The sequence below is a fragment of the Xiphophorus hellerii genome, chromosome 7 (assembly GCF_003331165.1).
Source record: "Xiphophorus hellerii strain 12219 chromosome 7, Xiphophorus_hellerii-4.1, whole genome shotgun sequence".
Lineage (NCBI taxonomy): Eukaryota > Metazoa > Chordata > Actinopteri > Cyprinodontiformes > Poeciliidae > Xiphophorus > Xiphophorus hellerii.
Genome location: NC_045678.1, coordinates 11,409,037 through 11,433,591, shown reverse-complemented (window position 1 = coordinate 11,433,591; position 24,555 = coordinate 11,409,037). Strand labels below are relative to the sequence as shown.

Here is a 24,555-nt window from a genome sequence, read left to right as displayed (position 1 = left end):
AAATTACAGTTGCTTTTAATAAGCCTTGTCCTTTCCTGCATTTTGTCTTTGCCCCACTTTACTCAGATACCCTTAAATATAATGGAGATGCACCAATCCACTTTTTTCATTTCCGATACCGATACGGATATCTGAGGTTTAGTATTGCCCGATACCAATCCGATACAGAAAAACAGTGCTGAATTTACTTAAAATGTTTCTTTTTTAAAACACAGACTTAGATGGACTGCATTACAAATTTATTTGACAACTCTGACCCAGTACAGCACACCTAAATACACAAATAGCTCCACAAGCTTGGTCAACATGTAAAAACAACTTTTATAGTACAATAACGAGTATAACAGCCAATGAAAAACATTTTTCCCACCAAGATAGGGACCGATACAAATATTAATATCGGATCAGTGCATCTCTAAAATGTAACATGACCCTGGAAACATGGTGGCGGTTGCATCATGCTGTGGGAATACTTTTCTTCAGCTCTAATAAGGATGATATTTACTGCGAAGATGGGAAATGCAGGACAACAAACTTGAAGGAGGAAAGAGGTTCATGACCTTTAACTGTAGCTACAGCTACATCAAAATAGTCTTAATCAAAATGTATGCATCCAATGAAATAGCCCAGTTAAAGTCTAGAACTATATATAATTCTGTGGCAACAATTGAAATTTGTTATATACAAAAGCTCAGCATCTACTCTGACAGAGCTACAGCTGTTTTTACATAGAAGAATAGGCACTGAATACACTGGAGGGGAATGAGTGGGGGGGTGGGGGGGGGAGCGTTTCTTTTTTAATTTACCTGGTCCCGTCCTGTGCGCTGCAGTTGATGTCGGCACCATAATCCAGCAGATGTTGAACGATGCTGAGCCAGCCCCGGGCGCACGCCTCGTGGAGTGCGCAGTAGCCCGCGTAGTCTCTGTGGTTGACCTCGCAGACTCGGTTCTCCAGGCAGTACAGCACCACCTCCTGAGAGAGACGGCAAAACAAAACGGTGAGCCGCTTTTCAGCGCGAGAGGGTGTTTCTCTACGCGTGATGACAATGAGTACGCACGAGCAGTCGCAGCCTTTCCCCTTTACGGTTCCTGTGGGAGAGGAATGACGGGAGAGGAAGAACTGAGTGTGCTCTTGTGCCGGACAAACATACGCAGAGGCGCACAAACGCTCCATAATACCGGAGCTGGCGCCAAACGCATCGAGGAGCCCGAGAGTGACTCAACTGCGCTCTGCCTGCCAGATTCTGCTCGCGCACGCACGAGTGAGTGTGTGTGCGCGCGCGCGCCTTTGTGTTTGTGTGTGCAGCGTGATTGGGGCCCGGACGCCGCCGTGGCAGCCAGCTACAATGGCTGGGCTCCGAGCGCGGCATAATGGAAGCGGAACAAAGAGATTTGATGGAGGCGCTTAAGAGCTGGAAGCGTTTTCTCTGGTCTAAGGCTGTGACAGTTGGGCGTCCGGCGCTAAGTAGTCAGAATGGTCTTTATTGGACGGGAGCAGCGTCTGCCGCCATTAGGCAGAGAGGAAACAGAGACAGGAAGCTTCTGGGCAGCGTGTGGATACAAGGTCTGCTTGGGTCAGACGGAGAATTTCTACGCTATTAACATGCAGCATGCGGAGAAGCACATGCTTAAAGTGATTTCAATAAGCATAAATGCTGTTTTTTTTTGTTTGTTTGTTTGTTTTGGATTAGACATGTAAAGTCATACATTAAACTCCCAAATCAAAGCTTCAAAAAATTCAAGCAGACTTGCACGAATTTTCTCTGTTTTCCATACAATCAAAGATCCTCTCCACAAACCATTGAATAGGCCTGCGCCAAAGACCAGCGTTTTTTGTGCACCGTGAAAGCGCAAACGCATTTATACACGGCCATTGATTAGCTTAGGAGTTACAAGTAAGTTAAGATGGGTTTTTTTTGTTTGTTTTTTTTCTGTGAGGCAGAGACGTGCAGCTGAGGCTGGTGGTGGGGAAAACGGAACCTTCTGCTGCTGCAGTTCCAGCCGAGCTGCTTCCTGAACAAATCCGTGTCGACTGAAAGGACAGATCATGGTTCCTGCGAATTTTCCACTGTGAAATGACACGTTTCTCATAAGTTTTTACACCCCTCTCGTAAAAATAAAAAATAAAAATCCACACTAGTCGTGAGACAACAAGCTGGATTCCTGTTCGGCGGTAGGGTGCAGGGCTATTCCACTGATCTTTGCAGGCATCTGGATCAACTTAGCTCAGGTCAGTTTCAAAACCCATAACAAACTGTTAGGGTTAAATCTGGAGCGGATTATTCAACAATAAACAGATTCTTTGAAGCACACTTTGTGATCTGTGACGCCTTTATATTGTTTGTAATAACTTAAAATAGAGGCTTAAGTACTCTGAACTACAGGTTTAGAGTAAAACCTTGATCTGAGAAGGTCTGGAGGCCAAAAGCAGATAAATTACCCTTTTTTATTTTTTAAATGAGTGCAAATGTATGTGTCTTCTGTCAGTATCTGTAACAATTGATAAAGGAAAACAAACAAAAAAAAAGTTATTATGTGAGAAATGAAGCAAAGATATTATCCAGACGTAAAACTTCATAACCAAAGGACTTGGAAAACAATCAGACAAAAGTTAAGACAGTTGGTAACATAATGTTCATCTGACGTCATCGTTTAAAATAAAACAGTGAGAACATTTTTATTTAGAGCAGATGAGTAAAATAAAAAAAATAAAAAACAGCGAATTTGGGGGTGGAAGGAATCTGGTTTTTACGTGTTTTTCTTTTAACTCACCTCGGAAATTACATTTTTACACGAAAGTACTAAAAAAGATGCGAAAATCCAACTATTTCTAAATGGCCTTCCCCCGCACCCCCGTCGTGTTTCAGGATCCTAAAAAAAACCCCGCTCCGTTATTAAATATTTATATATGCATGTGAATGCAAGGCTCGTTTATCCAGATGCATTCATACTCCGTTCTGCAAGCGGTCCTGTTGCCGTGGGGAGCCAAAGCGGCTCATCTGAACCTGGGTAGACGACACCAAGCCTCCATTTCTATGCTAATTCTGGCCAGCCATCTAAGTCCAAGTGTTTATCGCGCTCCCTCTCCCCACCCTTTCAGCGCTTGGAGGGTGGAGAAGAAAAAAAAAAACGGCAGTGGAGAGAGAAAACAGGCCGATGGACGGGAGGGACGAGCAGAGGACGGAGGGGACGAGAGGCAGCACAACCCGGCAGATGACAGATGAATGAATCCGTGGAGGAAATCTGCCGGGGCCGTCCTTCGGGGCCACAGCTGATAATAACAAGAGATGAAAGGGTGGGGTGTGCGTGCGTGTGTGTGTGTGGGTGTGTGTGCGTGTGTGAGGGGAGTGAAACCAGGGCGGAGAGATGATGCCGAAGAAGAGGAGGTAGAAGTGGAAATCCGGAGTGGGAGAAAATAGTGAGCGAGTGAGAGTGAACGTGGAGAAACGAGGGGAGGGTGGGAAGACGCTCCAACTGGTTTTCTCTCGCTGCCAACACTCTGTTTGCCTGCTGGAGAGAGATTCAGGAGCGCTGTGCCGAAGCTCCCCTCTGGGGGATTCCACTCGCTCTATGCATGTGTTGTGTGTTGTGTGTGTGTGTAAGAGTGAGAGCAAGTGTTAGAGAGACTGACGGTTAGGGAGTGTTGATATGCAGCGTGCCAAAGTGTGTGTGTGTGTGTGTGTGTTTCTGTGCTGCTGACGCGTGTGGCTGTGGAGGAGGCGCAGCGCTAAACCTCCGGAGCCGTGTTTAATATCGCTGGGAGAGAGCGAGGAGCTTAGCACGAAAGCCCCGGCTTCCCGCCAGACGCGAGCACACATACACACACACACACACACTCCTCCGCAGTAAAACGAGACAACCTCCCCCCTCCACCTCCCCTCCGCTCCACTGCTTCCTCTATTCTCTTCTCTCGCGCTCCGTCCTCTAATCTCCCACTCTAGAATGCTTCCCCGCGCTCCCCTGCAATCAATGCATCACTCAGACGTTTAACCCCTTCCGGCGCTGCCTGCGTTGGATGCGTGTCACATGTGTAGGTGATGCATGAGCGAATCTGCCAGACTGGAGTTTTCCGGCGAAAAGGAAAGTTGGTGCGTGCTCGGAAAAGTGAAACGTGTGGGTGGGGTGAGGATTCAGTGAGACTGAAGGCGCTGCCGCCGCTGATGATGATCTCACAGTTAATTAATCTAACACTGAGCCACTCAGATTCTATTAACAAAGCTGAGAAGAAAAAGGGGAGAAAAGTGTGTGTGGAGGGAGGGTTGGGGGGGGGCATGGGGTGTTGGAGGGGGGGAAGGGAGAGAGAGAAAAGTCACCTCTGGCTGCCGTGATAAATGCCCTCCTTTTCAAGCAGTAATTTGCGCCACGTATTCCCCCTCATCCAAATGCAAAACGAGTGATTCAAGGGGCCTAATATGAGTCACTGTCTGTTCTGGTGGCACGTCAGACAGCCACTGAGGCAAAAAATAAAACAAAAAAAACAAAACAAAAAGAAGTTGGTGAAAGCTCGGGATGACGGCTTGCTGACTGCTAAACCTGGTTGCTCGCCAACTTTCCAGCTCCCAGGTATAAGCCTGTTTGGACGTTTCCATGTCGACGCTCGGCGGCGACTTCGGGGTAATGAAAGCGAAGCAAACACCAAAGTGGAGAAAGAAAAAAAATCCATTTAAGTTCCTTGAATGGCCTCTTGAGCCCGGCTCTGAAAACAAATTAATCTGCGCAGCCTCGTTGTTCAAAGGGCTTGCTTTAGTCCAAATAAAATCATTTGCAGATTTTTAAAAAAAATTAATAAATCATTAAAAAAATAAGTCGATTATTAGTACCAGAGTCTTACTAATATTAAACCCCAGCATGTATAACTCGGCTATGGAAATGGAAATAAATTGATGGCAACAGAAGGCTTTTAAACAATCATTTTGTGGCTGTATTGTTAAAAATCCCCATCAGGAAACACAATTTCCAAAGGGATTTATGTTGTTAAGGTCTCTCTTCTGTAATACAGGCAAATACAAAATTGTAACAAAATTAGAATATCATATAGATATGAGGAAAACACTAGTAAAAAAAAAAAAGCTATCCTCTGATCTAAATAGGCGGTGAAAGTGTGTAAAGGTCTTCCCTTATAGCCAATTCCATGAGTACAGCTCTGGCTTATCTGCAGCAGGACTGCCTTTAGTCTGTGCAGTCCAAATATTCACATTTCCGTCTGTACGTAAATGACTTCAAGAGCCAAAGACCAATCTACACATGCAAACTACAAACACTGCCGAAAAGGAAACTAGCTAAGCATTGATTTAAAATGGAAAATGATCGGAATGGCTGTTGTCCAACTATAAATAGTCCCAAAATTTAGCAGTGGTTCTGAAGTGCTTATTGCACCAAATATTGTCCCTTTTGTTGTTCTTCTATTCGTAGAATACCACTTGGAGTATAAAAAGCTGACAGCTTGTCATGGCTGGTTAAATTAGTTGGGCTATCTGCTCAGGGGTCCAGGCTGCTGAACACAAGCTGCTCATATCGGAAATGGTGATGAGTGGTGCCTTTTAGCTTCTACAGACGACTGTGTTTTTCACGACCCAAACACATTCATTTATATCTAAGCAGCCAGTTTTTTTCTGCCAGCTGCTCAGCAGTGTGCAGCAACAAGTGGGTGAGGGTCAAAACTATCTGAGGAAACTCTCATCTATATATATATATATATATATATACTGGAAATGAGAGGAAATGAGTCATATGAATAATATGGTGGATTTTTTTTTTTTTTCCTTTGCAGTTTTTCAGCAGCAGACTCTTTCTCAAAACACACAAAACATAAATTTAGACTGCTTTTCATCTGCTCTTGTGTCCGGACCAAGATAGAGTGGGTGGGGGGGTGGGGGGGATGGGGTGGGGGGGTTCAAGTCAGCCCTCCTCCGAGCAAGTTAGTCACGGTCCCACAACAGTCGACACAGAGGGGGGATGGGAGTAGGTTGAGTAGGTTTCCCGCGCTCAATGCTGCGATGTAGCCATGACAAGCTGTCAGTGAAAGCAGCTGGCAGGGGGATTTAGGGCGAAAACAAACTAAGATGACCACGGGTTCTTTCGCGCATACACCAAGAAGCTCTGAATTACTGCAAAACAAGACAGATAGCTGGATTTCAGCAGAGGGTAGTTCCTTCAGTAGAAATTAGAAAACTAATGTGACCGATGACGTGCTTACTATTTCAAATGAACGACGTTTTACACTTATTTTCTGTTTAGACCATGCAGTTTCTCTCTGTGCTTTCTTTGATTTCTGAGAAGTTGGTTTCATTTTACTTTTTTTTTTTTTTTTAAGCGATCACATGCGTAGCTAGCGTGATCCGTGATTTATGAACACACAGAGGCAGTTCAGAGACGGGCTCGCCTTTGCCATGTCAGCATTTTTTATGGCGATTATATATCAGAACAGCAGAATTTGGCTTTTCTGAAAGTGAGGAGAAAGTGCGGCAGCATCGTTTCACCTCGCAGTGCGCAGTAACAGGTGGGGGAGGGGCAGTACTGGGTTATTATCTACACTCCATTCAGCTAGAGGGAACTTTCTTTAAAGATGCTTAAAACCTTTCCAACAGTAATGTAGTTTTATTTAAGTTTATATTCTAAAATATTAACTTTTTAAAACCTTGTTATGGCAGATTGTCCTCAATACTCCTTTAGATCAGACCATCTGCCGTCAGTCTCATGACCTTTGAAGCAATTGCGCCTTTCTACATTAACCAAACCCCGCCACTGCACAGACTTCCCTTCAAAGTTTCGCCGTCACAGAAGCCGGTCCAATAGGGCGCTTCAGGTGAAACCTAACTTTTGTCTTCTGCTTGGATCGCATCGATCTGACAGCCGAGCTCAGAAGCGATTCACCGGAGGAGAATAAATGACAGATTGCACCTTTATCTGAGCCTTCAGCGGGCAGAGCTGAGGGGCCCCCCGATCAGCGCCGCGAGAGGGATGAAGACATCCGCAGAATCTCTCCTCATTAGCATTTCAAATGCTCAGCGAGCGAGGCAGAGCGAGCGGCGAGAATAAAAGGCGAGCGAGCGAGAGAGCGAGGGAGGAAGGAAGGCAGAGAGAGTGGGCTTTCATGTGCAGAGGCACGGATTGCGAAACTAAATGAACATGAAATATGCACGGTGCCGGGGACGGGGGGCTTCGGGAGCTGCACGGAACGCGCTGGGTTGACGCACGCACGCACGCGCGACAATTCTTGCGTTCTGCTGCGTGTACAGGTTTTCACACAAAAGGGACGCCTGAGCCAACAAACCGCGCTTCTCCATCCCCGTTTTTTTTTTTTTTTTTTTTTTTTGTTAGTCCGCGTGCGTACGTCTGTGCACGAAGTTATTCGAAACGTTTAGCGCGCAGCTCTGCGTGTCTCTGTGTGTGTGCGCGCGTGCGAGTTTGTGTGGGTGTGCGACAGCGGCGGCGGCGGCTGTTGCAGAGAGCGCGGAGAAGAAGAGTCGTCTCTCGGTGTAGCATATGGAGAGGAACACGTCAGGGAAGTCTGTGCGTGTGCTTATTGGGTCAGAGCGGGTGTTTCTTTCCGCATATTTCCTTGCATGCTTCATAATCAGCATGTGAGCCGTGTGCGTGTGTGTGTGTGCGCCTCCGTCTCGCAGGCCCTCGTATCTCTCTGCCTGCGTGTGATAAGCCCGGAGCTCGCGGCGCTAAAACACCAGTGAGAGACAAGCGCTCTGTGCAGCTACAGGCTTGTGTGTCTCTGTGTGGATGTGTGTGCGTGTATAGGAGAGACAGAATGCATAAACTGGTGTGTGTCTCTGCATGCGCACTGTCTGCGTGTGTGTGTGTGTGTGTAAGCGTGTGCGTGGGAGCCCCAGGGGCCTGCCCCGGGCTTATCTCACACAGGCAGTGAGAGACGAGCTTCCTGAGCGAGGGGGGAGAGAGAAAGAGGGAGAGAGAGAAAGAAAGAAAGAAAGGGTGGGAGGGAGGTAAGGGGGGGCGGCGGTGTTGTTTGCGCAGCGGTCAGCGCCTTGTTTGTGTAGTCTCAGGTTTTCTCCTCCCCTCCCCCTCCCCGCCTCCCTCTCTCCTCTTTGCCTCTCCGCACGAGGGGAAGAGAGGGAGGAAGAGGAGGTGGAAGGGGGGAAAGGGGGGAGGCAAAGCGAAGCGGGAGAGGAGGGGAGGAAAAAATATAGGAGAGGGAGGGAAAAAAACGTTCGAGAGAGACGCATAAATCAGAGAGACGAGCCAGCTTCACTCGAGCACGGCTGACTGAGCCCTGCTGCTGTTGCTGCGCTGCATCCCGACTGTGTGTGTGTGTGTGTGTGTGTGTGTGTGCGCGCGCGCGGAAAGCCAGGGAGAAAAACAGCCGCCGCCGCTGCTAACCACAGTCACCACGGCACATTAGAGGGCCATTAGAACGCGATTATACTCCCAGTGCTTACCTCTCATTCACACTCCTGCTCTCTCCCATTCAGCCTCACACACATAATCACCCGCACACACTTCCCTCATCACCATAAATGTGTCCAACTAACATGCGCAACTATAAAGCAAGGCAGGAACGAGCGTGGCACCAAGATACCGGTTTCCAGAGTTCCCCCCTCCCCCCCATTAAAGCACGCAAACACACATGGGAGCAGATGAGGTCGATATGGCTCACTGCCCAGGGCGTCATAGCCCTGAGGGGGAGGCTGAGCACTTGACAATTATGTTTTAAATAGCTATCTCAATTGTGCCCTAAGCAAGTTTTCTATTGCTTCTTTGCGTGTCCTGTCGACGCCGACTTGCAGCGCTGTGCTTCAGTGAAATTGTATTTTCTTGCAATTTATAAAGCAAGACGCTATTGTAAAAGTGAACTCCTGTTATATATATGTTCTGCCACCTTTAGAACACCTCATGGTCAGTTTTTTATTTATTCTGCCATTTTGTGAGGAAGCGTAGTGAGTTAAGATGACATCCACCCTCCCGAACACCAGCTTCCTTCCACACATACTTTCAGGTACGTCCATCTCTTGTGTTCCCCCTCCCCCACTTGCTCTTTCTTCATGTGTAATCCAGCACCGCCTTCAAAGGCGTTTGCTTTTGTTTTGCACGGCCGCAGGAACACGTTTGAGCCGTACTCCAGAGCTCTACGGCAAATTCTGGAAGCATATGGGAGAGGTTTGTGAAAGGGGTCGCAGTAGAGAATCCATACAAGATCTGTCAAAATGAGCTAGCCCAGTGTCTTTTCTGCCGGTGCAGCCAATCAGATCAATTTGCCTCTTGTGATGTCACCGATTCAAATACACACAACGCAGGGTAAACTATGTTGCTCTTTGTATTTTGTAAAAATCGCAAAGTGAAAGTCTAGTCCTCGTGGCTGGACTCGGTTCCCATCATCAGCGTACATTTGCTGGCGAAAAGGAAACCACTGGGAAGCAACTTTGAGAAATCTGCATCTAAAACTCAAATCTGGACTGGATCAACCTACACTTCACAGTTGTTCTAAAAAACAAACAAACAAACTACACAGACTGTGGTCGGGCACTGTTAAAATAAAGTAGGGGAACGACATGAGCCGCATCAATTTGTAAGACCTGCCAACACCAGCGATGTGCCAAGAACCCTCAAATTAGATGGGGAACATCCAAAACACACACATTCCCCATTTTCTTTACAATGTGCAGAGGATAAGTGGGGAAGTGAGAAAGTTTTAACAGAGGTGACCGGATCGGGAGAGATGGGATGGGGGTGGCACGTCAAAAAACACAACAATGCTTTCGATAAATGTTGCAACTCACATAAACGGATATTGGCCTTAAATTCGTATTTACATGCGATGATACGTGCAGAAGAAACCCCCTCTGCCCCCCCGGTGGCGCCGCTGGAATAAGAATGATCGGCAGCTCCGCACAAAGACGGAGGAATAACCTCCCCGATGCCGGAGAGAGAGCGAGAGAGAGAAGCTGGCGAGCATCCGTCTCCGTATAACGATCCCTCATGCTGCCTGCGCTCATTCGCGTGTGCCTGTGCGCGTGCGTGGCGTGTGTGTATGTGTGTGTCACACTTCGCCTCGCGGAGAATTAATGAGATGTGAGAGCGGTGCGAGGCGAGAGGAGGGGAGGCGGCGGCGTGTTTGTGTGTGAGCGAGTGCACATGTGAGGAGGAGGAGAAGAGGGAGGGAGGAAGGGCGGGGGGGGGGGGGGGGGGGTGCCAACGACAATCTGAGTCACAAAGAGAGGAAGAGAAAGAGAGCGCCGAGAGGAAAGGAAGGGGGGAGGGAGAGAGGGAGATGGTGGAAACCTGAGAGAGAGGAGGAGAGTAGCAGGCGAGGAGAGTAATAAGATGGAGCATGTGAGAAAGAAAATGTGAGTAAAGGTGAGATGAGAGAAAAAAGCAAATGAAAAAAGAAGCTAGAAAGAGGTAGTATTGGAGATGTGTGTGAGAGGAAGGATTCTCAAAAAAAAAAGAAAAAAAATCCAGAGTAGCGTCTGCCGGAGTCGTAGAAAGGAACAGTCGGGGAAGAAAATGAGTTCAATTTAAGAAAAGAGGGCCGAGATTCGGGGGAGATGAAGTGTAAGAGCGTAAAATGTAGAAGAAGAAGAAGGAAAAAAAAGAAAGAGCAAGAGAGAGATAAGGAGGAAGGATGAGCCAAGTGAAGCGTGTTACCTCGTATCCGAGCCGCGCTGCTCTCTGAAGCAGAGTCTCGCCGGCGTTCTTGTTCACGATCAGCCGCCGAGCCTCCGGCGGGATGGGGCGCACAGCGGAGGGCTCAAGAGGGGGGGTCCTGTGCAGCCCCGGCGGCACCTCCGGTGGAGCTCTGACGTTCGCCTGGGGCAGCAGGGCGGGCGGGCAGAGTGCAGCGGGGGAGCAGGGCTTCAGCGGAGAGCAGGGATAGTGATTAGGAGAGGCGGCTCTCTTCCTCGGAACGCTGCGCTGCTCGGCCGGCTGACGGGAGACGAGGAGAGGAAAGTGTGAGGGACACTCAAGGGCATACGGACAAAACCACAGAAATGTAAAGAGAATTCTGCTTTGTGTGTGCTAAATACAAAAAAAAATGACAAGAAAATAGCCACAGCATGACATTTTTATTTAAAAGAAAAACTACAAGTTTTGTAGCCCCAACCTCTGAAGCTTTCAAGACTTTTCTAAATTGCGTTTGGAGGTTACATCGTCCATTAATGAGGGAGAGAGAGAGAGAGAAAAAAAAGACATCTTTCACAGCGAGCGTTCACACCCTGAACGCTAAAGGCCGCCATGCCCCTTTCCTTTAATCGCAGAGCCCTCACAGAGCAGTGGGAGCTGCCTGCCCGTTCTTGTGTGAGTGCGTGCGAGCGGCGCGGCGCCCTCTCAGTGGAATTCCATGTCGGAGCAGCTGTCAGCCTGAGGAGGAGCAGGGGGGACGGAAGCAGCACAGGCGGAAAAAGAAAAAAAAAGAGAAAGAGCCTAGACTCCTCTTTTTTTCCCCTCGATTTTCCCCTCTGCTCCTTTCCCTCCCCTCCTCGTCCTCTTCCTCCTCCTTATGAGCGTCATGTGCTCCACCATGGCTGCCACATTCCTCACACTCACTCAGGACGCAGCGAGATGCATAATTGCTCCGGGGTTTTGTTGTCAGGAATGCTCACCAACACGCAGGACACTCACATCGCTGGCTCACACGCAAAAAAAACAAAAAAAACACACACACACACACACACACACAAAAAAACAGCCCAGATGACACACGCTCGACAATTAAGGCCAGAGAGAAGCGCACACACACACACACACACACACAAACACAAGCGAGCGAGCGGGACCTCCTCAGGGAGTCGCAAAGGGCACGGGGAGGTCAAAGCTCCCGCAGCCCTCTAAACATTGTAAACATACTTCCTTCCTCTGTCCCTCCCTCCCTTCCCCAGCTGCATAATGAGAGACGCCGACAGGCATACAGAAACACACTCCGCTGCTGCAAAACATCCAGACGGCCGCATCGCAGCCCAACTCCCCCTATCAACGCTCACCTTGTCGTCCTCGGCTGATCCCAGATCAGGCGCCGAGCGCTGGCCGGGGCTGGTGGGCGCGGCCTCTTTCCTCTTCTCCCGCTCCCTCTCTCTGTCTCGGTCTCGCTGGCCCGTGTGCTTGGTCTTACACGGCCGCTTGCCCTTGGGTTTGTCCGTGTCACTATGGCGACGGGATTTGAGGGGAGGGACGCCTCCCAGGCAGAGCTCCGGGGCCGGCGACGGGGGCCCCCTCTTCGGCTCCTTAAGGCCGCGGTCACCTGAGAAGAGGCTCGGCTGGTGTGGCCTGTCCTTCGGCTGGCTGGGGGGAAGGGCGGGAGCAGCTACTCCTGGAACGGGAGCAGAGGGAGAACAGGGAATAAGAGCTGGTAGAGGAAGACGAGGAGGAGGAGGAGGACAGAAAGGTACTGCAAGGCCATCTCCCGACACGTTGCTGGTTTATTAATGAGCACTGTGAGCTGCCTGGGAGCACATGAGTCTACCCAGCCAAGAAAAAAATATACCAATTACAAAAAAAATACGGAAAGAAATTATTCACATCCTTTTCGTTTTTACTTTATTGATGTAACAACAAACTTAAATGTACTTTATAAGGATTTTCCATGATGAACCAACACAAAGTAGTAGTCAGTGTTCTGCAAGTCCTTTTTGCTGCAACAGTAAAGCAGTTTCTTGGGGGTTGGGGAGGTTCTCTAACAACTTTCAACATTTAGTCACTGACATTTTTGTCCCTTCTCCGTTGTAAAATACGGCGAGATGAAGGAAATCTGGAGACCAATTTAAGTTAAGCTGCAAATTTGCAGTTGAATTTAACTCACATGGCTGTGCTTTGACCCAAACTAGTGGTGTCAAAATGTTTTGGAGTGTGCGTCAAAAATCCCTACGCTGAACCACTCAGAAGCCATGTTTTCTCAAATCAAAAATGCTACAATTTATTGTAATATTTTTATTTTTTTGTGACGTAAACATGCAAACAAAGTTACAAAACAGAACGAATCATTACTGCAGGTCCTAACAACGGTCTCGGATGTTTTCCTTAATGACAGAAAGATGTACAGGTTTTCTAACTTTTTTGGTTGAATGCCGTTTCCGTTTTACTGATTTACAAAACAGAAACAAAAATTAGAAGCTTCTTTGCTGCCTTTAATGACTGGGGGTTTGTGTCTGTTGGGTAAAAAGTTTCTGGATGTTTGTGGCCTGACTTCAATGATATTAGAATCAAAGTACAAAAAAAAAACAAAACATGGCTAATAAGGAAAAAGAAATACTCTGTGTTGTACCGAACATTTTCCATTTGAGAGGATCTGATCCTAAAAACCTATAAATCGTGATCATCTGAATTAGCTCCATGTGCTGATAGGTCAAATGTGCATCCCCCACAGCATGACACCGCCACCACTATGCTTCACGTAGGTTTTACCACTTCATAGCTGTGAGCCACTTTGTGTTGGTGTATCACACAAAATCAAAACTTAGTCGCAGTGGAATCGCAAAGCAACATATGCACTTATTTCCTGCAGCAAGGACACCTCTGGCTATTCAACAAACTTTGCAAGTGCGAACACAAAAATTCAAATACCTCGAAACATTTTAATCAGAAACTCAAACCATTATCAGTGTCTGCAGTCTGCGGTCTGATTCATGCCGCCGCGCAACTTTTATTTGGCAAGTTTTAAATTCCACCAAATCCTTCATTTGTAGATAAAGTTGAGGAAAGCTTACGTAGAGAAATTCTTTGCATCTCATGCACGCTAGAAGAAAAACCTTGTGTGGTCCGATCATTAATGACAGTTTAAATAGTTTAACAGTGTTGGGTTTATTATGGTAAAGAAATGCACACCCACACACTTGGCGTTAAACCCATGTGTTGCCAGGGTGATGATATCTAAAAATGTTCAACAAAAATGATAAGTCAGCGACCAATCAAGGCTTATGGGCTGCTTTTGTGTTATTATTATTTTTTTCCCCCATATATATAGTTGCTCTCCACTTTCAGCTTCCCGTTTCAGCACAAGAATAAGGGAAAACCCTCAGTTTTAATGAGAACAGCCATCCCCTTTCAACAGCACACACCAATAAATCCCCCGTTCAGTGCTCCTTGTGACTGGTCTCGAGAGGAAAAAAAAAAAAAAAAAATCACTGATCACACATTAGTCACAGCGCACCTGCGCATCTCTGCCGACCACTTCCTCCCTTTCATCCTCCTCACAGAGCTTGACGCAGACCAGTTGAACATTTAATAAAGAGTGTGTGTGGGGGGGTGGGACAACGGGGGAGGAGGGTGGGGTCGTGGCTTGTACATTTCAGCTTGTGGTCCCCAGACCCCTTCAACCCTTCTGGCTGGCAGGAAGACGAGTCCCCCGAGCCGTTTCCTCTGCCTCACCGCTCCCCCACCCCCCCCTCGCCTCTCTGACTGCTCTCGGGAAATCCCCTAAAGACAGCCTGCTCAACAAGAAAGTGAAACGTGAGCCAAAGATAGATTTCCGTTACCCTAGCTGAACTCGGAGAATAAAAGGCGGCGGTTAGTGCGTCTGGTGGTTCGCTCTTACCATTAGGTAGCTTCTCGCAGCCCCACTTCCTGTTGATGTCGTTCCTCTGCGCCGCGGCCCGGTCCTCGGGCTCTGCCGCCCGGATCTTGCGCTCCCGCTGAGTCTGTGCTGGGTTTCCCATGCGAGGCAGGGGCCAGGGCCTCTCCTGCTTGAACTGGGAGCCGTCGGGTGACGCTGCGCCCGCCGTGGGCTTGCTGAGTCGCAGTCCCTTGAGCTCAATGCGGACTTTGAGCTTTCGCACCTCGTCATCGTCGTCATCCTCATCGGGACTGGCCTGCTCGCACTCATCTGCCGACAAGTGAAACGCGTTGTTCAGTCTCGCGTTGCAGTGCCCGAACAGTGCTGCTCGCGAGCTCAAGAGTGCCAAAAAAACAGCATTAATGACAACGTCTGAGCCTCATGCATAACATTCATGCAGGAAGGAAGGGAGGGAGGGAAGAAGGACGACAGACAGAGCAGTGGAGGAAAGAAATGAGGGAGAAACAAACCAATAAAGACCAAAGAAGCCGAGACTGGCTGCTCCAATCCGAAATTCACAAGGGACGGGTGTTTGACTTGTCTGCCAGTGCCGAGGAGAGCAAGCACGATACTGCATGCCAGACGAAAAAGAAAAAAAGGAAACCCAAACAGATGAGGCAAAAAAAAAGAGATGAAAAGAGAAAGAAAAAAAAAAGAGCAGCTTTGAAGAGGGCGGGTAAGCACAGCGGAGGAACAGCAGAGCTGAAAGAGAAGCGAGAAAGAATGGCTGTCCCTCTTCCTCGCTTCTCTTGCGCGCTCTTGGCTCAAAGGGAAGGATTAAACGCCCCTCGGAGCTGGCTGCCACACAGAGCGAAGCGCATGACAGTGAGTGGGAAGAGGAGGGGGCGGGTGGTGGTGCTGGGGTTAAAGACAGTATCCAGTGTTTTTTTTTTTTTTTTTTTTTTCAACCGTCAAACATACAATGACTTTAAAAACACAGAATAATAACGTTTTGGATTCCATTGTAAGATTTTGCAAAGAACAAAGCTTTTTGGGGGGGGGGTTGGGGATCCCCAGGTAACTCAGCTGTGTTTTACTTTTGTGTCGATTGCATCACAAGAGGCACAGGAATCAAGCTGTTCAGATGGCATTTGTAAAAACTATGACGGAGGGGGAACTTTTGAGACATTTTGACAAATTTATTTGACGTCCATCCCAAGCTGCTCGGAAATCTTTCCCAAATTGCAAAATTTTACGTTCAGGGGGACGGTCACATTCGCTTTAAATGTTTTGCTGCAGCCTTACGCGATTTGCTCAAGAAGGGCGAATGTGATTAAAAGCATGTAATTACTGAAAAGTAAAAAAAAAAAAAAAAACACAAGTGACATTTATTCCTTTTGTCACCAGGAAGTAATGGAATATTTTAGGATCGTAGATAAATTGTAGTTTACAATAAATTAGCAAGACAAAAGTAAGCAAGCTAACCGCGATTGTTCAATATTTGACAGAGAACATGATTTTGATTAGTTATGCACATAAGCTTGTCTGGCAGATTTGGAAAAAAATAAACTTAAGCAGCTGCTTACTGAAACACAGAATTAGAAGACGCAAACCAGACAGGAACTTAACACAATGCTAACAAAGTGCATACACAAGTAGAGGGTGCGGGGTCACTTTTTATTCAGAGGACATGCAAGCAAGCACTGGGAACCTAACTGACAAATAACTTTAAAAAAAAGAAAAAATTGAATTGCTTTTGAGCGCTTGGTCGCCCCTAAAGTCATGCTGCCCTGGGCACTGAGTCATATCGCCCATTTCAGAAACCACAGCTGATTTTGTGTTTTAAAGGGTACTGACAAAGGATTCTCCACATGCTTATCGTTCCTCTGTGCTCTCTTATGGCTTCTTTAATTGAACTTATGAGTCTGACACATTTCTTTATTTCGCTAAAGAGCCCCGGAGACTGTGCCACCCTGGACAGAGAGCCATATCACCAGCAAAACAAACAGAAAAAAACTGACTATGACAAGTAGGTGACAGACTGGATCTAATGACTTTGATTGAATTTACAGAAAAGTCTGCCTGGTAGCTTCAAGGCAGGATTGATTGTAGAAAAAAAAAAATGTGAGTTTTTTTTTTGTTTGTTTGTTTTTTCAAACGAACAGGAATAAAGCCTGGAGTATCAAAGTAGCAGCAAAAAGACATAAAAAGAAGTGGGAGGTGGAAGTGTGAGTGAGGCGGCACGTTTCTGAAGTTCTCACCCGTAGAAAGCTTAGCTCTCTTCTCCCGCTCCCCTTCCTCCGAGTCGTCCTGCTCTTCCTTGATGAGCGGGCGTTTTCTGGCAGCTCCGAAGCCCAGGCCGACCTTTTCGTCCAGGAACTCCTTTGATGGCGTCAGAGTGGGAGGCATGCACAGTCCCTCCTCAGACTCTCTCGTCGCCGCATTCCTGGCTCCATCTTGAGCCAGGTGACCCGGGGACACGAGGTCCCTCGGCGCCACGCACCTCTGGAGAACCGGAACTCTGTTGTTGGCGTACAGCGGACGGACACCTGAACAGAGCAGAGCGGGACGGAAGAACAGGGTTAGATGGAAAAGAAAAAAAAAGAAAAGATGAAAGGGGACCCCAGGAATGCAGACAGACCACAAACCAGACAGACCGAGAGCGGGCAGGGGAAACCGACGGGTGGGGCGGGAAGATGTGAGGGATCGACGAGCGGGAGAGTGGCGGTTAAACACCAGCCAGCTTTTATTCTGCTTTAAAGACAGGCAGTAAAACTTTGATGGGGTAAAGACTTTTTAATCTGATGCGAGCGGAGCAGAGCAGAGCCAGCGGGGCCTGATGGTTCCTTGCACTTCCAGCACAGAGGAAAGACATCCCTTCTCTCTCTCTCTGTCCTCCCCCACGGCATGACCGAGCCACGCCCTTCTCACACAGAGCGTGACTCTATCCCCCCCACCCCACCTCCGTTTCTCCTCGACTCCCTCTCTCCGTCTCCCTCTCCGTGCCATAATTAGGCTCACACGTCAGCCGCGGCCTTGCTCCAACACACAGCTGGGCTCCTGGCCAACGTAACTACCCTCCCTCACCTCTCCACCCCCGCCAGCTCCCTCCCCCTCGCCTCCTCTTTCCGTTGCGCTCTCCCATCCGCTTTCACCCGCTAACTCCCCCCGCTTTCACTCACGCAATCTCTGCCCCTCCTTCTCCTCTCTTGGCTTCCCCTCTCTCTCGCTCGCTCTCTCTGCGCAGATAAGCACAAAAGGCTTCTTGAAAATAAAAACTCCCCCCTCGCCTTTTCCCTTCCACACGCCCGGTTTATGCGAGAGTTGCTGCGTGTTTTTGCAGGAGAGAGCATCTTTTTCTTTTTTTCATAGAGTGACCCCAGTTTTGCCTCAGCTTTTGCTGCAAGTGTGCACGCGTACCCATTGTTTGCATGAGTCCCTTTATGAGTGTGTCTTGTCCTCTTACATATACATATGTGTGTGTGCGTGCGTGTGTGTGTGTGTGCATTACTCACCCTCCCTCTCTGCCTGCCTGGTGGTGTGCTGGCAGTGCTCCAGCGCTCTCTCTCTGCGCTGGCCGTCTGCCAGCTCCCGTCCTGCTGCCGCTACCGAGGCAGAAACGCACAAACCGCCGCCGCCGCCGCCCTCCTTCTCCTTCAGCTCCAGCTCGGAGAACCGCATCATTGCCCGCTGTACGCACACAAACACACAACAAAACAAAAAAGAAAAAAAAAAAAAAAAAGGAAGAAAAGAAGCAGAGAAAACCCATGAAAACCACTCATCTGCCCACGTCACAAACACACACACCTCTCTAAGCCTCAATCTGGCCTCAACAGCTATAGAAGCAAATATTGCGTCAGCAATTACATTGTCTTAATATGAAAGAAAATGCCAAAGAAATAAATTAAACCCACGTACGCACACAAACACACACAAAGACAAAAAAGGGGGGAAGACAGATAAATCACAAGCATGGCATCAAGACACAGGTTAGACTACTGCAGCCACTGTGAGTCCATGCGCTCTGGGCCTTAAAGTCCTGGCATCTCCCTTTCCTGAAACATAAACATGGCTTGGAAACATATACATCTAAGCCCTGAGGCAGAGAGAGGAGATGAGAGGGGGGAAAAAAGAGAGAGGAAAGAAGGGAGGCAAAAAGAAGGAGTGTGCAGCGGTACAGAGTACAAAAGGAGACAGAGCCTGTCAGAGACAGATGTGATAAGAAATGTAAAGAACTGACCTCCCAGTTAGCTGCAGGTTGGCTTATATTACTCTCCTCTCGTGATAAGACTTCCATCTAAGCAATTAGAATGGGGGGCTCAATATATCTGTCCAGCATTTCATCTTTTTTTTTTTTTTTTCTTAAATGAATTTGTTTCTCCACATAATTCTTCACACATAAATAAGCAGCCACAGTCCCACATAATGACACAAAGTAAAGTGACTCAACAGGTCAATCAAATGTGCATCAAAGCCATCAGGTCATTTCTGAAGCAAACTGATAACAAATTAGAGAGAGAGAGAAAACAAATAGAGATGCACCAATCGGACTTTTCTAAGCCCGTACCGATTTTCAGGTTTCTTGAAGGTCTGACCTGCTGAAGAAGAACACCGCAGCCACATTGTCAAGGTACTGGTCTTAGATTCAAGTGCAAATTTAAAGTGCCTCGCAAAATGATTACTACCCCATTGTGTCACATTACAGGATTTGCTCGTTAGCAAGTTCTCGATTTGATGTAGGTCTGAGCTTTAACTCGGCCATTCCAAACACACAGATATGCTCCGATATCTCCTAGTTCTGGCCGTACATTCAGGGTCATTGTTTCGCTGGAAGATTAACCTCAAACAGATTTTCGTCCAGTAATTAGTTCCATCCATCCTCCCATTAACTCTAACCAGCTTTCCTGTGCCAGTCAGAATCAGCCTCCTACACCATGATGCTGCTGCCATCATATTTCACCATGGGGATGACGAGTTCAGGGTTAGTTTGCTCTAATCGAGTTTTGCCCATCATCTGACCAGAGCACCTTCCTCAACATGTTAAACTCAAAATTGATGGAAAACCCAAGAAGATACAGTTCAGTTTGGGGACCCTTACAAAATTGTAAAAAAACGTTTAAGAGTTGGGGATACTTTTGCATCAATTTGATTTGTACTAAGCCTGAAAAAGTGCATTAAAGTGACCAATTGATTGGTGCATCTCTACATAGAATATTACCACAATTGGGAACACAAAATCAGTTTTGCCATCACTTTGTTTACACGTTCGCAGAAATGCAAAGTCTGATAGCTTTGTTGCAGTTGTGAATTAAAAAGCATGACACAGACAAAACCACGTTTTCTCGAATGCATTCGCGACATAGACAGACATGAGCAACCTATTAAGATATCTGCCTCAGAGCCAGTGGATAATAACAAAAATACTCTCTTCGTGTTTCTGAGCACATGAAACCCCAGAGACAACTGCTTAAAACATGTAACTTAATCTGTGTGCCTACATGATAGTGGATGAGTTACGATTTTACATTTATAGAGGTCATATGATGCTTGTTAGGAGACGAGGCATGTCAACCAGTGGGGTGAGGAGGATTATGACCTTGGAGAGACCAGGCAGGGCAGCTCAGGCCGACGAGAAGGTGGGATTAGGGGGCAGGGCTGTGATTGGCAGACAGGGGGCATGCAGAGAGCTTTAGAGCAGTGGTTCTCAAGCTTTCTATTATAAGTACCACTTCAGTAAATATGAAGGTTTCCAAGTATCACGCTACCGTTGGGTATTTTTAAACGGCATTTTCAATCGACATTTCAGTTTTGCTCAGAAGTTCTAACATCCCAATTTGTAGACAAATTCATAGAAAAGTCCCAAGACATGGTCATTCTTTGTGTGAAAGTCAAGATTCTCACCTACCCAAACTGCTAATTTTAATAAGGCCGTCCGGCATACAAACCTTTCTTTATTTGTACTTTTGAGTATTTGTAGCTTATCAACTCTTTCTCACGATCTGTAGTATGTTTCGTTTTTGGTGAACATATTGCTACAACATTTGAAGGAGCAAAATCACTGCTCCTGTACTGCTAATATCAGTTGTCCTGATCACTGGGAAAATCAATTAGTAAATCATCTCAGACTCCAGGTTTTGACTTCAGAGGTAAATTAAACTGTATAAGAAGCCAGTTTGTTCACATTTACTAAATGAATACTAATATTTTTTTTAATCAGAGAACCATCAAAGACAGCCAAAGCACCATAATTTCCACTTAGACTACAGTTTGAGAACCACAGCTTTAAACGAGCCCCAAAAATGGCAGCTGTTGGTTGTTAAGCATCCTGCAAGAACCCTATGTCTCCTAAACTTGGGGTTAAGCACAGCCAAAGGCGATGTGATCTTTGAGGTTGTCACGGTCATGCTCTGAATCCACTGTCTATAGCACAGTCAGCACTACATGCTTTAGCCTGAAGGCAGTCACACAAGGAGAGGCACGTACGGAGTCACAAACACACACAGAGTAACCTTTACGATGGCTGCTCGGTAATCAACATACAAAAATGGCGGTCCTGTTTAAACTTTGAACCGACAATCCCTGAAAGAGTGTCTGAAATCAAGCCAATGATAAACTAAAGGGGAAGATCAAACCAGTGGCCAAGACAGTAGCATGACAATTTATTCTCTACAGGCCGTAAATGCAAAGTTTGCAAAGTTCATGCAAGGTTTGCTCAACAGGCAAAGGGAATAAAGGCAGTGGCCCTTGGATGTTTATTCTCGTGTGGTTATACATTTAAGTCTGAAATGTCTGGTCATGACATGACAACAACCCAATACAATCTGTGGTGTAAAGATAAACTTGTGGACTTACCTGCAATGCTCTCTGCTCGCGGCTCAGTTTGCTAGAGTCAGCATACAGCTCTGTGGTGACGCATTTAAAGCGGTCGCCAACGTAGCCAGAGGAGTTTGCGATCCGTTTGGCCAAGCTGGACCTACGAGAGTTTTTAGATGAAGCCTGGGTACCTTCGTCCTCCTCCTCTTCATCATCTCCCTCTGCTTGGGACTCCCCAAGATCAACAATATTGTCCTCTTTTTCAGCCTCCCTCTCACACTCCTTTACTGCATTTGTATTGTGCTGTGCAAGAGGAGCGCAGCTGCTCCCATCTCTTTTGTCCTTACCAGAGCTACGCTCCCCTGAGGTGCGGGCACAGCGTAAAGTGCTCTGATCTTGATCCCCAGGGTCTGGGCTGGGGCTACTTTCCTCTGTGCTTTCTTCTGCATCAGAGAGCTCTGGTCTGGTCTGGGACGTCCTTGATACCTCAACAAGACAGGGTGTTTCCTGGGGAATCTTTCCTTTCCCAAATAAAGCTTCTTGCTGCCCATCAGTGTTGTTCACCTTCAGGTTGGGGGTCTGTCCAGAGTGGCTTAGATGTGCTTGGTGTTTAGTCTCACTGTCAGTGTTTGTCAGGTTTTGACTGCTATGACATTCATTTTGGTTCCCCTTGTTGCTAGTCTCAGCAGAAGGCTGTTTGTAGACTGTTGGAGTAGGCTCGATATCTGTGTCTGAGTGTACAAGGTCAATGCAGACAATCTTTTCTCTGGACGCCGCAGATGAGGGGAGGTTTTTGCTTTGACTGCCACCCTGTCCTTGCACGCCTACCTCCCTATCATGCTTCATTTGGTTGCCTTCGCCTGTCTCTTTCCCAGCACTGTGATCTCTGTGGATCCCGCCTTCTTCGACAGCTCCCCGTGGTCTGTCCTGTCCCCGGGGTTTTAGTGTTGCATCTGCCCTGTCTGTCAGCTTGCTGTCAGAGAGTGTCTGCATCAGCGGATGGGCCATCTCCTGTGAGTTATAAGTGAGGTATTCTGTGCCTGGACCAGCTGGGAGATTTGGGTAGGTTAAAGGGTGTTTTCCAGCCAAGTGGGTTGGGTAAAGGCCGTTGTTGCTAAGCAGAACGGGGTTAGGGTACACTGGGCCTTTTCCTGAAATTGGGACGGAGTGTAGCGCCAAGCCATCAGGGATGGGGTACTGCAGATATCTGTTAGCATAAGCCAAGCTGTGGTTCAAATAAGCTTCACTTTGAGAAAGAAAAAGGTGGGGAGGAGGGTGACCATTCTCCAAACATGGCCTCTTGTATGATGACAGGTCTGGAGTTGGTTCACTTCTCTTATTCGTCTGGGCAGACTTCTCTGTTCCCTCTCTGTGATGCACTGACTGGCTGGGGCTGTGTTTCACCCATTCACCGTTAGGTTTCGGGGAAAGAGCCCTGGAGCTGATCAAAGAGCAGCCAGAGTGTTGAGAGGAGGGAACACTGAGGTTGGGCTCTCCAATCCTTGGACAGGACGAGCTTCGCTGCTGAGGGAGAACCCTCTCTAGGCCCTTGTTCTTGATGACAGAGGGCGAGGCGCCTTTGGCTTGTGAAAGGCCCAGGTCTGCATTTGACCTCGGAGAGGGTGGCAAACCCGACGTGTGCTGTGCATGTGAGGGAGATGGGCTTGGTACAACCCATGATGAGTGTAAAGTGCTGATCATTTCTGGTCTCTCTGAGACCTTTGAAGAAGTGCTGCAGACCACAGAATGAGGGTGGGAGGAAGGGGAGAGGGATACATTTTCATTTAGAAGCTCTCGACCGGAGGGAAGTCCATAACGGGTGCCAGATGACACAGAGTCCATCTTAACTGAGAAACCATTGGCAGGCAGCCCATACTCAATCATTCTTCCGGACAAATCCAGAGGCTTCTCTGCAGAGTCTTTGGTTGGTTGAGATTGGTTAGCTGGCCTCTCAAAATTGACTAATGAAGGAGACCTGCTGCGTACTTTTTCCACTCCTGCACCTCTGTTCTCAGAGGTCCCATCTCGTGACCTGGGTTTGTGGGGGCTGGGTCTGGCAGAGGAGGCCTGCTCTGATGCCATGCTGCTAATAGAAAAAGGGTGAGCAATGGACTGCGTAGAGGCAGAGGATGCAGATATTGCAGCTGCAGAAGAGACGGATGGTTGTCCTATTCTGGCAACTGGCCTTTGCAAATCCAGTGCTTTGTCAAGGAGAGTAGGCAGAGGGTGAGGCTGGGGGAGGCGGGAGGACATGTGGGAAGAATCAGCAGGCAGACTATTATTCCCGACAGTGGTGCCACTGGTGCTGGTACTACTGGTGCTATTGTTGGTTGTGCCCTTCCTGGACGGAGGTCTGCTTGGTCTGCTGCTCCTGCTCGGAGAACGGTCTCTATCCATGGCTGCCTGATGGTGCTGAGGATGAGGAGAGGGTTGATGAAGCTGCTGTGAAAACGGAGATGTAACACCGAGCCCTTTGTCTTGGCAGTGTACCAGCGAAGTGGGGGTCACTGTGACCGCAGGAATCCTCATGGGAGGGGCCACCAGAGGAGAAGAAATGGGAGATGGAGGGTAAGGAGGCATGTAGTAGAGCCTCTCAGCAGCAGAAACAGCTGCAGCAGATGTAACATTGGCGCCCTGGGCTGCACACAGGGGTGGGTAGGCCAGGTGCTGGGGTAGGTAGGGGCTGGGTTGGGTGAGCAGGGAGGCTTTGTATATGTTCAAAGCAGCATACTTGGATGTGTCCATAAAGGGATACATGCCTGCTTCCGGGTATGGGCTTAGCAAAGGCATGCGGAGGTAGCTGCCACCCGCCCCAGCCAGCCCCAGCTCTGACACTTTTTCTCCAGGCCCTACTCGCCGTTCCAAGCCAAGGCCCTCAGCTCCAGTAACCAACACAGGCTTGTGAAGGCTTGGGTGGCTGCCCTTGTAGAGGCTCTGGTAACCATTTGCAGGCTTACGACTGTCCAGGGGGCTGTCGGGTTTGTAAATTAGCTCTGGGAGACCATCCCTACTGTAGGCGAGTGGGAGAGTGGGTGTCTCTCTGCTCTTCTCCGCTGAGAGGGTTCTGATCCCTGGGTATACGACTCCACCATGGAGACGGAGGCTGTCGTGTATCAGAGTGCTTCGGTCAAGCCCCATCGCAGCCAGGGGCGTCAACCTTGCATCCACCTGAAAGAAAGAAAGAAAGAAAAAAAATGCATTTAGTTGAGTTTAATCCTTACAGCTACTATTTAGTGAAATGTTTTTATTCCAATACAAAGATACCTTAAACACAGCTGTAATGAAGTATG

General features: G+C 47.9%; 1 protein-coding gene across 2 annotated transcripts in view; it reads right to left on the bottom strand.

The window, feature by feature from the left end:
* Window positions 1-24,555, bottom strand: part of bcor (BCL6 corepressor) — a 42,427-nt gene that overhangs the window by 4,236 nt on the left and 13,636 nt on the right. The window contains exons 4-11 of one of the 2 annotated variants that reach the window (XM_032566944.1): window positions 21,305-24,433; window positions 18,693-18,749; window positions 17,968-18,142; window positions 16,714-17,001; window positions 14,495-14,782; window positions 11,949-12,274; window positions 10,615-10,893; window positions 807-973 (exon numbers count right to left, since the gene is read on the bottom strand). In XM_032566944.1, the coding sequence (XP_032422835.1) occupies window positions 807-973; window positions 10,615-10,893; window positions 11,949-12,274; window positions 14,495-14,782; window positions 16,714-17,001; window positions 17,968-18,142; window positions 18,693-18,749; window positions 21,305-24,433 (4,709 nt within the window). The remainder of the gene's footprint in view (window positions 1-806; window positions 974-10,614; window positions 10,894-11,948; window positions 12,275-14,494; window positions 14,783-16,713; window positions 17,002-17,967; window positions 18,143-18,692; window positions 18,750-21,304; window positions 24,434-24,555) is intronic. The other variant, XM_032566945.1, reaches the window with a different exon arrangement.